The 14,442-nt window shown below is 45.6% G+C and overlaps 2 protein-coding genes across 26 annotated transcripts in view; both read left to right on the plus strand.

Annotated features, from left to right (window-relative positions):
• LOC125750548 (protocadherin gamma-C5-like) overlaps window positions 1-14,442 on the plus strand; it is a 221,901-nt gene that overhangs the window by 124,903 nt on the left and 82,556 nt on the right. For 3 of the 25 annotated variants that reach the window (XM_049028509.1, XM_049028538.1, XM_049028551.1), the window contains exon 1: window positions 2,792-5,262. The exons of 17 other annotated variants lie outside the window; for them this stretch is intronic. In XM_049028509.1, coding sequence (XP_048884466.1) covers window positions 2,842-5,262 — 2,421 coding nt within the window. In that variant the 5' untranslated portion in view covers window positions 2,792-2,841. Of the gene's footprint in view, window positions 1-2,791; window positions 5,263-5,744; window positions 8,654-14,442 lie in introns of those variants that run through there. 5 more of the 25 variants (XM_049028514.1, XM_049028542.1, XM_049028515.1 and 2 more) reach the window with 4 other exon arrangements.
• Window positions 1-14,442, plus strand: part of LOC125750553 (protocadherin gamma-A5-like) — a 94,500-nt gene that overhangs the window by 44,179 nt on the left and 35,879 nt on the right. The window lies entirely within an intron of this gene.

Here is a 14,442-nt window from a genome sequence, read left to right on the forward strand (position 1 = left end):
GTTAATACACAGGTTCGGTTATATGTCCCAAAAGAAATGCCTTAAAGGATCATTAGTAAGTGATATTGAGCAAAACCTCAGTTCAGATGTAAAAAGACTTAAATCGGGTAACGCCCGTATATATACTGGGGACAGTAATGAATACATAGAGTTTGATAGACAAAGGGGGTCCTTGTTATAAAAAACTGAATCGATTGCGAATCACTATGTGAGAAAACAACGCCGTGTGTATTACATTTTCAAATCATTTTGGAAAACAGAATGTAGAAATCAGAACTACACACTCCATTAGCGAAAAAGATGCTGTCAAACAAAAGCTGACTGTTACAGTTGAGGACAACGGACAGCCCCCTTGTTCAGCAACAGTAAACGTTAATGTGGCGGATAGGTGGAGACGTGAGCGGATGTTTTATAAATCAGGGGGGAATCTCCCAGTTATCCCGTACTACCCACCGTCGGAGGTACAGGAATTCTTCAGCATGTGTACGATTACGATGTCTTCAGGACTATAAATTATCTATCCGTTTTCTGTAACTACTTATTCAAGGTTGCTGCAGATCTGGAGACCATAGGTACAAGACAGGGCACATTCGCACCTATGGGCACTTGGTAACTCCAACATGTTTTTGGACTGTGGGGGGAAACTGGAGTATCCAGATGAAACAGGAGAACATGCAAACTCCACACACACGGAACCCTGGCAGAGACTCAGACGCTGGGCCCAGAGGTGTAAGGCTGCAGTGCTAACCACTGCATCACCATGTCACCTCGGGGTTATAGTTTATCACTACATAAATTATATATGAATGGTATTCTCTAGCATAAAATGTAAAATGTTTGTCATTGTCGCTTAAAATAGTCCTTGAATATATTAAAAAATGATTTCAGCCAATATATTATGAAAACATTTACACTGCAAAGAATAAATTATAAATTATTATAAAATATATCTGTAACTTAAAAAGTCAAAATTACTTATTACTTACAAATGAAATGTTTTATTCACCACATGTTCTCTGATTTCATTAGTAAGATCATTTCTTCTGAACTCATCCATTTGTATATTCAGTTTGCCTCTTATAGGGAAACATCTAAGAATACATTATTATCAAGACCTAATAAGGAATAGGGCCACCCATTTCCTTCAGGACCGCATTTCTGGGAATGTTTTCAGAGTAGTGCATTCTGCTCTAGAACACTCCATAAATAGCTTTCAGGTCTGGTGAGCGGTCAGGCCATGAAAGGCACTTGACTTAATCCTGGTCTTCATGAAACCACTTTTGATTTTGTTTGTCAGAATTAATGAGGGTATTATCACCTGGAAATATGGGAACATCATGAGGGCACCATGGAGTAAACCTTTTCCTGTAAAATGGCCTTATAGGTCTTAGCCATTAAAGAGCCATACAGTGCATATATCAAATAATTAAATATTTCTGCAGTTTTTCCAAGCGGCAATGTATTCAGCCTCAGAGTTTTCTGTTTGTTTTCTAATGTTGATCTGAAAACTTCAAATTTTAATATGCTGACTTTCTGACCTCTTTTATAACTAACACATGGTCCTAAATGGAATTTTATATAACTCACCTTACTAGCTGCATTTATGATTTACTTAAAAGTTACCTGTTATTTGATATGTCTGCTCTTTTCTTCACTCATGTGTATGTTGTTCTGAGTAACATGCAATTTAACCATTTGCAAATAGAAAACTATTTTCGTCAGACTGGGAAAAATCTAATAACATAAAATTATAAAATGAATTGTGTTTTAATGAGTATGGTACAAAATGTGTCATGCCTAACAATGTTTCCTTTGACAATATTTATTATAGTAAACAGTGAAAAAGTTTTATATAGTTGCATATATTTATATAACTCATGATTGTCATATAAAATAATTGGCTTTTTGGTGTAAGACCAACTGTAGCAGTTGCTACCAGGTAACATGTGAACCTGACTGACCTTTAATCCAGTTTTTCACATTTTTGTGGACACTGCTAATAGAGGGAAATTATCTACTGCCTCCACAGATTCTCATGTTACTTGTCCATCCATTCATCCATTTTCTAAACCTGGAAGCAATGGACATGAGGCAGGGAACAACCCAGGATGGGGGGGGCAGCCCATCGCAGGGCACATTCACACACCATTCGCTCACACATGCACACCTACGGGCAATTTAGCAAGTCCAATTAGCCTCAGCATGTATTTGAACTGTGGGGGGAAACCGGAGTACCCGGAGGAAACCCCACGATGACATGGGGAGAACATGCAAACTCCGCACACATGTGACCCAGGCGGAGACTCGAACCCGGGTCCCAGAGATGTGAGGCAACAGTGCTAACCACTGTACCACCATGCCGCCCCATTTTGCTTGTTTAATGACATTACTTTCATCATACTGACAGGCCAATAAATTACCACTAGGTTTTTTTTTGATAACTTTGAGAAAGGCCACATCTTCAGACAGCTTTGGTCCAGTTCATCCAGCTATCCATCTCTCCATGCATCCATTAATTTTCCTTGCCAGCTGTTTCTGCAACATTTGAAATTTGAATAGGATGTTGTGGAATGTAATTTTTTCTTGGTGCTCTGTGTGCCGCTGTTGATCGCTGTGTGAGGTTTAAAGTCTTCCGCCGTGGCCCTCCCTTATATACTTCCCATGAGAGACACAGAGGACGGTTGCCTGTGTTCAGAGCTCTGATCACGGACGCAACATTGCAGTGGTTCTTGTACTTTTATTATATATTTTTTTTATTAAACAACACGTTTTATTAAACAACACGATATACAAATATCGGATGCTTTTCTTGATTATATCAAGTTGTTTTATTGCGAAAGCATGATATTTCTTTGTTTGCTCCTTACTGCTGGCATTTTCGGTCAGATTTGGAAATGGCAGCTGCAGATTCTCGTCCTGTGTGTTTGCGTCGCAAACGGTGTTTACGGACAAGTCCGTTATTCTATTCCAGAGGAGATGGTGAAAGGCTCGTTTGTGGGGAATATCGCACAAGACCTCGGTCTGGATATACAGCGCATGCAATCTGGCCGAGCTCGTGTTTTTACGGAACATGGTCGTGAGTATATCGGTCTGAATACTGATAAAGGGACGCTGGTTGTGAGAGAAAGAATAGATAGAGAAGAGCTTTGCGGCCCAGTGTCTCCGTGCTCTCTGCACTTCCAGATCATTCTGGAGAATCCTATGGAGCTACATCGTATAGATGTGGAAATAACAGACATTAACGACAATGCTCCGGTTTTTGCCAAAAAGGATTTACAATTATACATAAGTGAACTAGTCGGCTCCGGAGCACGATACCTTTTGGAAAGCGCCGAAGACCCTGATGTAGGAATGAACACCCTCCAGGGATATAATCTCAGTCCTACTCACCATTTTATAGTTAAACAGCAATCACGCCCTGATGGTACTCAGTATATCGAAATGGTCCTTCAGACCGCGCTTGACAGAGAAAAACAGGAGGAGCACAATCTAATCCTCACCGCGTTTGACGGAGGAAGCCCACAGAAGTCTGGCACAATGAAAATAGTCGTAATGGTTTCAGATGCAAACGACAATGCTCCCGTTTTTAGCCAACCAGTGTACAAAGCGCATTTACCCGAGAATGCTTCAATAGGCTGTACAGTTCTTAAAGTCAGTGCGAATGATGCAGACAAAGGAGTGAATGCTGAGGTGAGATATTCGTTTTCTGGACGCAGTGCTACTGATATTTTCTCTATAGATTACTTTACCGGCGAGATAACACTAACGGGGCAAATAGATTTTGAAAAAGCAAAGCAATATGAAATGAATATAAAAGTTTCAGACCATGGAAACTTAACCGACTCTTGCAAAGTGATTATTGAAGTAATGGACGTGAATGATAACGCACCTGTAATTACGCTGATGTCTTTTTCTAACCCCATACCCGAAAACTCCGCACCGGGTACCGTTATAGCACTGCTCAATATAAAAGATTTGGACTCCGGTAAAAACGGAGAAGTCGCTTCTTCAATCAATCCACATTTACCTTTTAGAATTGCGTCGTCTTCTTCTAATTTTTATACACTGACAACTAACAATGTGTTAGATCGCGAGAGAGTTCCAGAGTATAATATAACTGTCACGGCTGTCGATAAAGGCTCACCTTCATATTCTACTAACAAGACCTTAACTCTAAAACTGTCTGACATCAACGATAATGCGCCCGCATTTGAACGTAAGACATACACTGCTCATATTATGGAGAATAACGCAGTGGGGGCGTCCATATTTACCATTAAAGCGAGCGACGTGGATTCGGGCAATAATGCGCATTTATCCTATTTTCTCGTGGACACGGAAATGAATGGAATATTAACATCATCTTATATCTCAGTGAACGCAGAGAATGGCGCTCTCCACGCAATGCGCTCTTTTGACTACGAACAAATTAAAGAATTACAGATTCATATAAAGGCACAGGATGGAGGCTCCCCGCCACTTAGCAGTAACGCGACTATTACCATCGTTATTACAGACCAGAATGACAACGCGCCTCAAGTCCTTTACCCAGTATATGCCAGTGGATCTGTGGTGGCTGAAATGGTGCCACGTTCAGCAGAAGTCGGCTATCTGGTTTCTAAAGTCGTGGCTGTTGATGTGGACTCCGGACAGAATGCATGGCTCTCATATAAACTACTAAAGCCATCAGAGAGGGCGCTCTTCGAAGTGGGCTTACAGAATGGAGAAATCAGAACTATTCGCCCCATAAGTGATAAAGATGCTGTAAAGCAAAAGTTAACTATTGTAGTTGAGGACAACGGACAGCCCCCTCGTTCAGCATCAGTCAACGTTAACGTGGCGGTGGCGGACAGCTTCCCTGAAATACTCTCGGAATTCACAGATTTTACGCACGACAGGGATTACAATGACGACCTGACTTTTTATTTAATTTTGGCTTTGGCTGTAGTTTCCTTCCTCTTTATTGTCTCCATCATAACCATATTGTCAGTAAAGTGCTACAGGTGGAGACATGAGAGGATGTTTTATAAATCCGGTGGGAATCTCCCAATTATCCCGTACTACCCACCGCTTTACGCAGACGTCGGAGGTACAGGAACTCTTCAGCATGTGTATAATTATGAGGACTGCAGGACGACTGACTCCAGGAGGAGTGACCTGAAATACGGCAGACCGTGTAGTCAGAGCGTCATCAGTCTGGATGCCAGTGGAACACAGACACTGATGCACGTTGAAAAAGATAGTGAGGGTGGTAAGCATCAGGTGAGTCACATTTTTTTTCGGATTATACATTACGCTTATTTTAGCAATTATACCTTTCGTCTTATAAGTAAAATGTCTTTGGGTGAATTCCAGTGCAGAACAAAGTACCATGAGTCTTTAATGAAAACATTCCAGGCTACTTTGTAGACTGTGAGTGTTATTTCTCAGAATTCTGTGTCATTACATATAAAACGCAGAAACTTTTATTCGGTTTACGGCAATATTTGATTTATCGCTTTACCCTTCTGATTGATTTGCGTTATGTAATGTATTAAAATAATTAAAATTATCCCTGAAACCGACAGGTAATTCCTATTCACTTTATACGACTTGACGGTTTGTTTATGTGTTTACAAAAATATTTGTTTTACTAATTGGTGTACTTTCCTCTGGTTTTTCAACACAGTCCAAAAATATATTAAGAGGAAATGAAGTGACCAAAATTGTACGTAGATGTGAATGTGCATGTGAATGGTGTGTGTGTGCCCGCGCGCGCGCTTGAGTCCGTGCGTGCCAGCACTGCGATGGGTTGGCATCCCATCATGGTTATTCCCTGCCTTGCACCTGAAGCTCCCTCCACGTGCATCAGGACAAGCGGCTACAGAACATGGATGGTTGGATTTCATGATAATGTTCGTAATATTTCTCCTGGTTCCTAATTGAAGGCGTTTTACATTGATATATCTAGTTTAAATATTACCCTAATTTATGTTTGCACTTCCATCAATGAGCTCAATGTGACGCTGTTGATCAGGGTGCTGCTGTTTTGTGATCTGAACAGTACCTCCCCCTATTTTCCTGATATTGTAGAGAAGGATAAGCGGAGCGCATTATTCAGCTACAGAACAATGTTTCGTGCAGGATTCGGGAATACAGCGAAATGCATTTTTCCTATCATCCTTCAACTCCAATCAAGGATTTAAATTTAAATTGCCATATCCTTCACTTTTAACACTAACAATTTTGTGTTTTGGGATCTTGAGGATTCGGAAAAATGTCGGGAAAATCCACGTCTTGGCAAGTAGCATTTATGTTTCTGCTTTCTCTCCTTTCTGTTTATGGACAGGTCCGTTTATCTATTCCAGAAGAGCAGGGGAAAGGGTCATTAGTGAGTGATATCAGGCAAGATCTTGGATTAGATGTAAAAAGACTTAAATCTGGTAACGCCCGGATATATACTGGGGACAGTACTGAATATATCGAGTTGGATAGAGAAAGGGGGGTCCTCCTTATAAAGGATAGAATTGATCGTGAATCGCTATGTGGGAAAACAACACCATGTGTATTAAATTTTCAAATCGTTTTAGAAAATCCAATGGAATTGTACAGATTTATACTAGAAATTACAGACATCAACGACAATGCTCCTGTGTTCAAAAAGAGCGAATTTACATTCGAAATAAGCGAGTCGGCTGTTACCGGAGCTAGATTCGTCCTGGAAAAGGCAGTGGATGCGGATGTAGGTGTTAATGACCTACAAGCTTACTCTCTTGAGCCAAAAGATTATTTTACACTGAAGTTACACAGTCAGTCGGATGGAAGTAAAAAAGTGGAAATGGTTTTACAGAAACCGCTTGACAGAGAAATGCAGGATAAACATACGCTGTTGTTAACAGCTACGGACGGTGGCGATCCGCCGATGTTAGGTACTGCACAGATACATATTACCGTACTCGACGCCAATGACAACGCTCCTGTTTTTACACAGTCTGTTTATAAGGCGACAATAACAGAAAATTCCCCAGAAGGTACCGTTTTAACGATAGTAAGCGCGTCAGATTCAGATGAAGGTACTAATGGTAAAGTAATATATTCTATTTCAAATAGTTTAGACGGTGTACCAGAATTATTTCGGATCGATGATTTAGGTGGAGACGTGAGATTAGTTGGTAAGATTGATTATGAAATTGCCAAACATTACCAAATTGACATTGAAGCGAAGGATTACGGAGGGCTCTCCGATTCAAGTAAAATAATAGTCGATGTTATTGACGTTAACGATAACAATCCCTTAATTAACTTTTTGTCGAAATCAAAATCAATTCCTGAAGACTCCCCCCAAGACACTATTGTGGCTATATTGACAGTGCAGGACCCTGACTCTGAGAATAACGGAAAGTCCCATTGTTTGATTGATGAAAACCATGCGTTCAGCATCAGATCAACGGGAAATGATTTCTACAACCTGGTTACCGCATTTTCATTGGATCGAGAAACACAGTCAGAATATAACATTACCGTGATCTGCGCAGATGAAGGAATCCCCTCACTTTCCAGCAGTGTCATTTTAAACTTAAAGATATCAGATGTGAATGACAATATGCCGGTTTTTGTCAAAAGTTCATATGACGCATATATATTGGAGAACAACGTACCTGGGCTCTCGGTATTCTCAGTAAAAGCCAGTGATGCAGACTGGAACCAAAACTCTCGAATTTCCTATATATTGGATGATTCATCTGTAAACGGGGTGCCGGTTTCATCTTTTGTTTCTATTAACTCCGACACAGGCGTGGTTCACGCTGTGCGCTCCATGGATTACGAGCAAATAAAGGATTTTCAGTTTCGCGTAAAAGCACAAGATGGAGGATCACCTCCGCTGAGCAATAACGTGACTGCTAAAATATTTATCCTGGACGAGAACGATAACACCCCTCAGATTCTCTACCCAGTACACACTGGAGGTTCTCTGGTGGCTGACCTGGTACCTCGATCAGCAGAGGTTGGCTACCTTGTTACTAAAGTCGTGGCTGTTGATGTGGACTCTGGACAAAATGCCTGGCTCTCTTATAAAATTTTGAAAGCCACAGACAAACCACTGTTTGATGTCGGCCTACAGAATGGGGAGATCAGGACTGTACGACACATTACCGATAAAGATGCTGTGAAACAAAAACTAACAGTTATAGTGGAGGACAACGGAAATCCGTCTCGATCAGCCACAGTCATCGTTAACGTAGCGGTGGCGGACAGCTTCCCTGAAGTGCTCTCAGAATTCAGTGACATGACACATGACAATAATTACAATGACAACCTGACCGTTTATTTGGTTTTAGCTTTGGCTGTAGTTTCCTTCCTTTTTATAGTGTCCATCATAACCATATTATCCATAAAGTGCTACAGATGGAGACGTGAGCGGATGTTTTATAAATCCGGGGGGAACCTCCCAGTTATCCCGTACTACCCACCACTTTACGCAGACGTCGGAGGTACAGGAACTCTTCGACATGTGTACAATTACGACGTTTGCGGGACGACTGACTCCAGGAGGAGTGACCTGAAATACGGCAGACCGTGTAGTCAGAGCGTCATCAGTCTGGATGCTTCTGGAACACAGACGCTGCAACATGTAAAGAAAGACATAGTGGGACATGAGAATTGGGACGATGAGGTGAGAATTGTTTTAAGATTATGCGTGTTACATTGTCTATCTCGTTTCAAGCAGTTTAGGTAACATATTTTGTTTATTTTACTTAAGGAAGCTTTCATGTTTGAATTTAAGCATCAAAGCATCACAGCGATTTACTCACCAGACAGTTATAAGATTGATGGATGCATGACTGGGTCTGACCCTAGGAGAGATCTCCCCCCCCCCCCCCCCCCCATACACACACACCAACTCAGAAAGCAAATTACTGAATACATTTTAGTAGTACAAGGTATCTTGCTGCTAATTAGTCGGTGTAAATAACTATAATATGACCGAATGCAACCATCGAATCAAATCAAGTCACATTTATTGTCACGTCACTTGTCACCAGTGCACAGGTACTATACATGTGAGTGAAACGCTTGTGTGCACAGCCTCCTGAAGCAGCCGTAGAATGACAAGAATTAACAATCAAAGTATAAGTATAAATATATAACACATAAGACATATGACAAAACTATGTATGTACAAAAGTGTATGCAGTTGTGCAATAAGAATGTACAGTTAAATAATGTGCAGAAGATCATCATATGTAATGTTTGGTAAATGGCTGAATGTCGGTGTCCATATTTAATGGTCAGAGTTCTGCAGAGTTTCACTTTCCTCAGGTACCTCGTGATGTAGGTGTCTTGGAGGGAGGGAAGCTCACCTCGTATAATACACAGAACACCACACCACTCTCTGCAGAGCTTTGTGGTTGTAGGCGGGGCTGTTGCTGTACCAGGCAGTAATGCATCCTATAAGGATGCTCTCGATGGCACAGCATTAAAAGGTCCTGAGGATGCGGGGGTCATTCTAAGGGATGCGGGGGTCATTCTAAGGGATGCGGGGGCTCATTCTAAGGGATGCGGGGGTCATTCTAAGGGATGCGGGGGTCATTCTAAGGGATGCGGGGGGTCATTCTAAGGGATGCGGGGGTCATTCTAAGGGATGCGGGGGCTCATTCTAAGGGATGCGGGGGCTCATTCTAAGGGATGCGGGGGCTCATTCTAAGGGATGCGGGGGTCATTCTAAGGGATGCGGGGGCTCATTCTAAGGGATGCGGGGGTCATTCTAAGGGATGCGGGGGTCATTCTAAGGGATGCGGGGGCTCATTCTAAGGGATGCGGGGGCTCATTTTAAGGGATGCGGGGGTCATTCTAAGGGATGCGGGGGCTCATTTTAAGGGATGCGGGGGTCATTCTAAGGGATGCGGGGGTCATTCTAAGGGATGCGGGGGCTCATTCTAAGGGATGCGGGGGTCATTCTAAGGGATGCGGGGGTCATTCTAAGGGATGCGGGGGTCATTCTAAGGGATGCGGGGGGTCATTCTAAGGGATGCGGGGGTCATTCTAAGGGATGCGGGGGTCATTCTAAGGGATGCGGGGGGTCATTCTAAGGGATGCGGGGGCTCATTCTAAGGGATGCGGGGGCTCATTCTAAGGGATGCGGGGGTCATTCTAAGGGATGCGGGGGCTCATTCTAAGGGATGCGGGGGTCATTCTAAGGGATGCGGGGGGTCATTCTAAGGGATGCGGGGGTCATTCTAAGGGATGCGGGGGCTCATTTTAAGGGATGCGGGGGCTCATTCTAAGGGATGCGGGGGTCATTCTAAGGGATGCGGGGGCTCATTCTAAGGGATGCGGGGGTCATTCTAAGGGATGCGGGGGTCATTCTAAGGGATGCGGGGGCTCATTCTAAGGGATGCGGGGGCTCATTCTAAGGGATGCGGGGGTCATTCTAAGGGATGCGGGGGTCATTCTAAGGGATGCGGGGGTCATTCTAAGGGATGCGGGGGCTCATTCTAAGGGATGCGGGGGTCATTCTAAGGGATGCGGGGGTCATTCTAAGGGATGCGGGGGTCATTCTAAGGGATGCGGGGGCTCATTCTAAGGGATGCGGGGGCTCATTCTAAGGGATGCGGGGGCTCATTCTAAGGGATGCGGGGGTCATTCTAAGGGATGCGGGGGTCATTCTAAGGGATGCGGGGGTCATTCTAAGGGATGCGGGGGTCATTTTAAGGGATGCGGGGGCTCATTCTAAGGGATGCGGGGGTCATTCTAAGGGATGCGGGGGCTCATTCTAAGGGATGCGGGGGTCATTCTAAGGGATGCGGGGGCTCATTCTAAGGGATGCGGGGGTCATTCTAAGGGATGCGGGGGTCATTCTAAGGGATGCGGGGGTCATTCTAAGGGATGCGGGGGCTCATTCTAAGGGATGCGGGGGTCATTCTAAGGGATGCGGGGGTCATTCTAAGGGATGCGGGGGCTCATTTTAAGGGATGCGGGGGTCATTCTAAGGGATGCGGGGGTCATTCTAAGGGATGCGGGGGTCATTCTAAGGGATGCGGGGCTCATTCTAAGGGATGCGGGGGTCATTCTAAGGGATGCGGGGGTCATTCTAAGGGATGCGGGGGCTCATTCTAAGGGATGCGGGGGTCATTCTAAGGGATGCGGGGGTCATTCTAAGGGATGCGGGGCTCATTCTAAGGGATGCGGGGGTCATTCTAAGGGATGCGGGGGTCATTCTAAGGGATGCGGGGGCTCATTCTAAGGGATGCGGGGGTCATTCTAAGGGATGCGGGGGTCATTCTAAGGGATGCGGGGCTCATTCTAAGGGATGCGGGGGTCATTCTAAGGGATGCGGGGGTCATTCTAAGGGATGCGGGGGCTCATTCTAAGGGATGCGGGGGTCATTCTAAGGGATGCGGGGGTCATTCTAAGGGATGCGGGGGCTCATTCTAAGGGATGCGGGGGTCATTCTAAGGGATGCGGGGGTCATTCTAAGGGATGCGGGGGCTCATTCTAAGGGATGCGGGGGTCATTCTAAGGGATGCGGGGGCTCATTCTAAGGGATGCGGGGGTCATTCTAAGGGATGCGGGGGTCATTCTAAGGGATGCGGGGGTCATTCTAAGGGATGCGGGGGCTCATTTTAAGGGATGCGGGGGTCATTCTAAGGGATGCGGGGGCTCATTTTAAGGGATGCGGGGGTCATTCTAAGGGATGCGGGGGTCATTCTAAGGGATGCGGGGGTCATTCTAAGGGATGCGGGGGTCATTTTAAGGGATGCGGGGGCTCATTCTAAGGGATGCGGGGGTCATTCTAAGGGATGCGGGGGTCATTCTAAGGGATGCGGGGGTCATTCTAAGGGATGCGGGGGTCATTCTAAGGGATGCGGGGGTCATTCTAAGGGATGCGGGGGCTCATTCTAAGGGATGCGGGGGTCATTCTAAGGGATGCGGGGCTCATTCTAAGGGATGCGGGGGTCATTCTAAGGGATGCGGGGGTCATTCTAAGGGATGCGGGGGCTCATTCTAAGGGATGCGGGGGTCATTCTAAGGGATGCGGGGGTCATTCTAAGGGATGCGGGGGTCATTCTAAGGGATGCGGGGGTCATTCTAAGGGATGCGGGGGCTCATTCTAAGGGATGCGGGGGTCATTCTAAGGGATGCGGGGGTCATTCTAAGGGATGCGGGGGTCATTCTAAGGGATGCGGGGGTCATTCTAAGGGATGCGGGGGTCATTCTAAGGGATGCGGGGGTCATTCTAAGGGATGCGGGGGTCATTCTAAGGGATGCGGGGGCTCATTCTAAGGGATGCGGGGGTCATTCTAAGGGATGCGGGGGTCATTCTAAGGGATGCGGGGGCTCATTCTAAGGGATGCGGGGGTCATTCTAAGGGATGCGGGGGTCATTCTAAGGGATGCGGGGGCTCATTCTAAGGGATGCGGGGGTCATTCTAAGGGATGCGGGGGCTCATTTTAAGGGATGCGGGGGTCATTCTAAGGGATGCGGGGGCTCATTCTAAGGGATGCGGGGGCTCATTCTAAGGGATGCGGGGGTCATTCTAAGGGATGCGGGGGTCATTCTAAGGGATGCGGGGGTCATTCTAAGGGATGCGGGGGGTCATTCTAAGGGATGCGGGGGCTCATTCTAAGGGATGCGGGGGTCATTTTAAGGGATGCGGGGGCTCATTCTAAGGGATGCGGGGGTCATTCTAAGGGATGCGGGGGTCATTCTAAGGGATGCGGGGGTCATTTTAAGGGATGCGGGGGCTCATTCTAAGGGATGCGGGGGTCATTCTAAGGGATGCGGGGGTCATTCTAAGGGATGCGGGGGTCATTCTAAGGGATGCGGGGGTCATTTTAAGGGATGCGGGGGCTCATTCTAAGGGATGCGGGGGTCATTCTAAGGGATGCGGGGGTCATTCTAAGGGATGCGGGGGTCATTCTAAGGGATGCGGGGGTCATTCTAAGGGATGCGGGGGCTCATTCTAAGGGATGCGGGGGTCATTCTAAGGGATGCGGGGGTCATTCTAAGGGATGCGGGGGTCATTCTAAGGGATGCGGGGGCTCATTTTAAGGGATGCGGGGGTCATTCTAAGGGATGCGGGGGTCATTCTAAGGGATGCGGGGGCTCATTTTAAGGGATGCGGGGGTCATTCTAAGGGATGCGGGGGTCATTCTAAGGGATGCGGGGGTCATTCTAAGGGATGCGGGGGCTCATTTTAAGGGATGCGGGGGTCATTCTAAGGGATGCGGGGGTCATTCTAAGGGATGCGGGGGTCATTCTAAGGGATGCGGGGGTCATTCTAAGGGATGCGGGGGCTCATTCTAAGGGATGCGGGGGTCATTCTAAGGGATGCGGGGGTCATTCTAAGGGATGCGGGGGCTCATTCTAAGGGATGCGGGGGTCATTCTAAGGGATGCGGGGGGTCATTCTAAGGGATGCGGGGGTCATTCTAAGGGATGCGGGGGTCATTCTAAGGGATGCGGGGGTCATTCTAAGGGATGCGGGGGCTCATTCTAAGGGATGCGGGGGTCATTCTAAGGGATGCGGGGGGTCATTCTAAGGGATGCGGGGGTCATTCTAAGGGATGCGGGGGTCATTCTAAGGGATGCGGGGGTCATTCTAAGGGATGCGGGGGCTCATTCCAAACCTCTTCACTCCTGAGCAAGAAGAGACGCTGCGCCTTCTTCACTGTTTTGTTCGTGTGGACTGTTCATGCAAAGAAGCGGAAGCTGCCCGCTCTCTCCACAGCAGGCACATTGATGGTGATGGGGCTCTGTGCTCCTTTCTGTTTCCTGAAGTCCACTATCGGTCTTAGAAAATCCAGCCCTCTTTGCCATTATCGGGTAAAAGTTTGTTCTCAAATGTCTTCACATTGTCCATCAGCTCCTTATTCCAGAAGGGTTAATGAAGAATGAGGTCAGAATCAGATGAGGGCCCCGGACTCTGGTAGTCGGGACTGTAGATAGTATTTTGGAACCCGATAGGTTATATGTTATATAACTCCATCCCCACGTGCAGTTAAGGCCCTTGGGTGATCTTTTTATAACATTTATTTTTTTATTTAATTACTTCATTCAAATCTCTTGTCCTCTTTTTATCTCAGGTTTAATCATCAAGATATTTTCAAAAATTCCATGATAATATTTTAAAATGTTTTCAGTTTTCTTTATTGATACTTAAAAAGGGATGTATGGTTGATCTTAATTTGGTATTTATCTGCTATACCTGTTCATCTGCTGCTGTTTCATGGAACATTACACTGTAAATGTATATTGTAGATTGACTTTCATCCTGGTACTGATTCCTCTTTGAACTACTGCATGTGGTAGTAATGAATTCAGAAGTAAACTCTTCACATCTAGATAACAAAAAATGCAACAGTTTCTGAAAAGCAGAAATCTTATACAGCAATACAGCAGCCAGAACACTGTCACTCAGCATGGTGAAACATTCAGCATGTAATTGAATGCCAGGTGCTTT

This window comes from Brienomyrus brachyistius, chromosome 10 (genome assembly GCF_023856365.1).
Source record: "Brienomyrus brachyistius isolate T26 chromosome 10, BBRACH_0.4, whole genome shotgun sequence".
In the NCBI taxonomy this organism is placed as follows: domain Eukaryota; kingdom Metazoa; phylum Chordata; class Actinopteri; order Osteoglossiformes; family Mormyridae; genus Brienomyrus; species Brienomyrus brachyistius.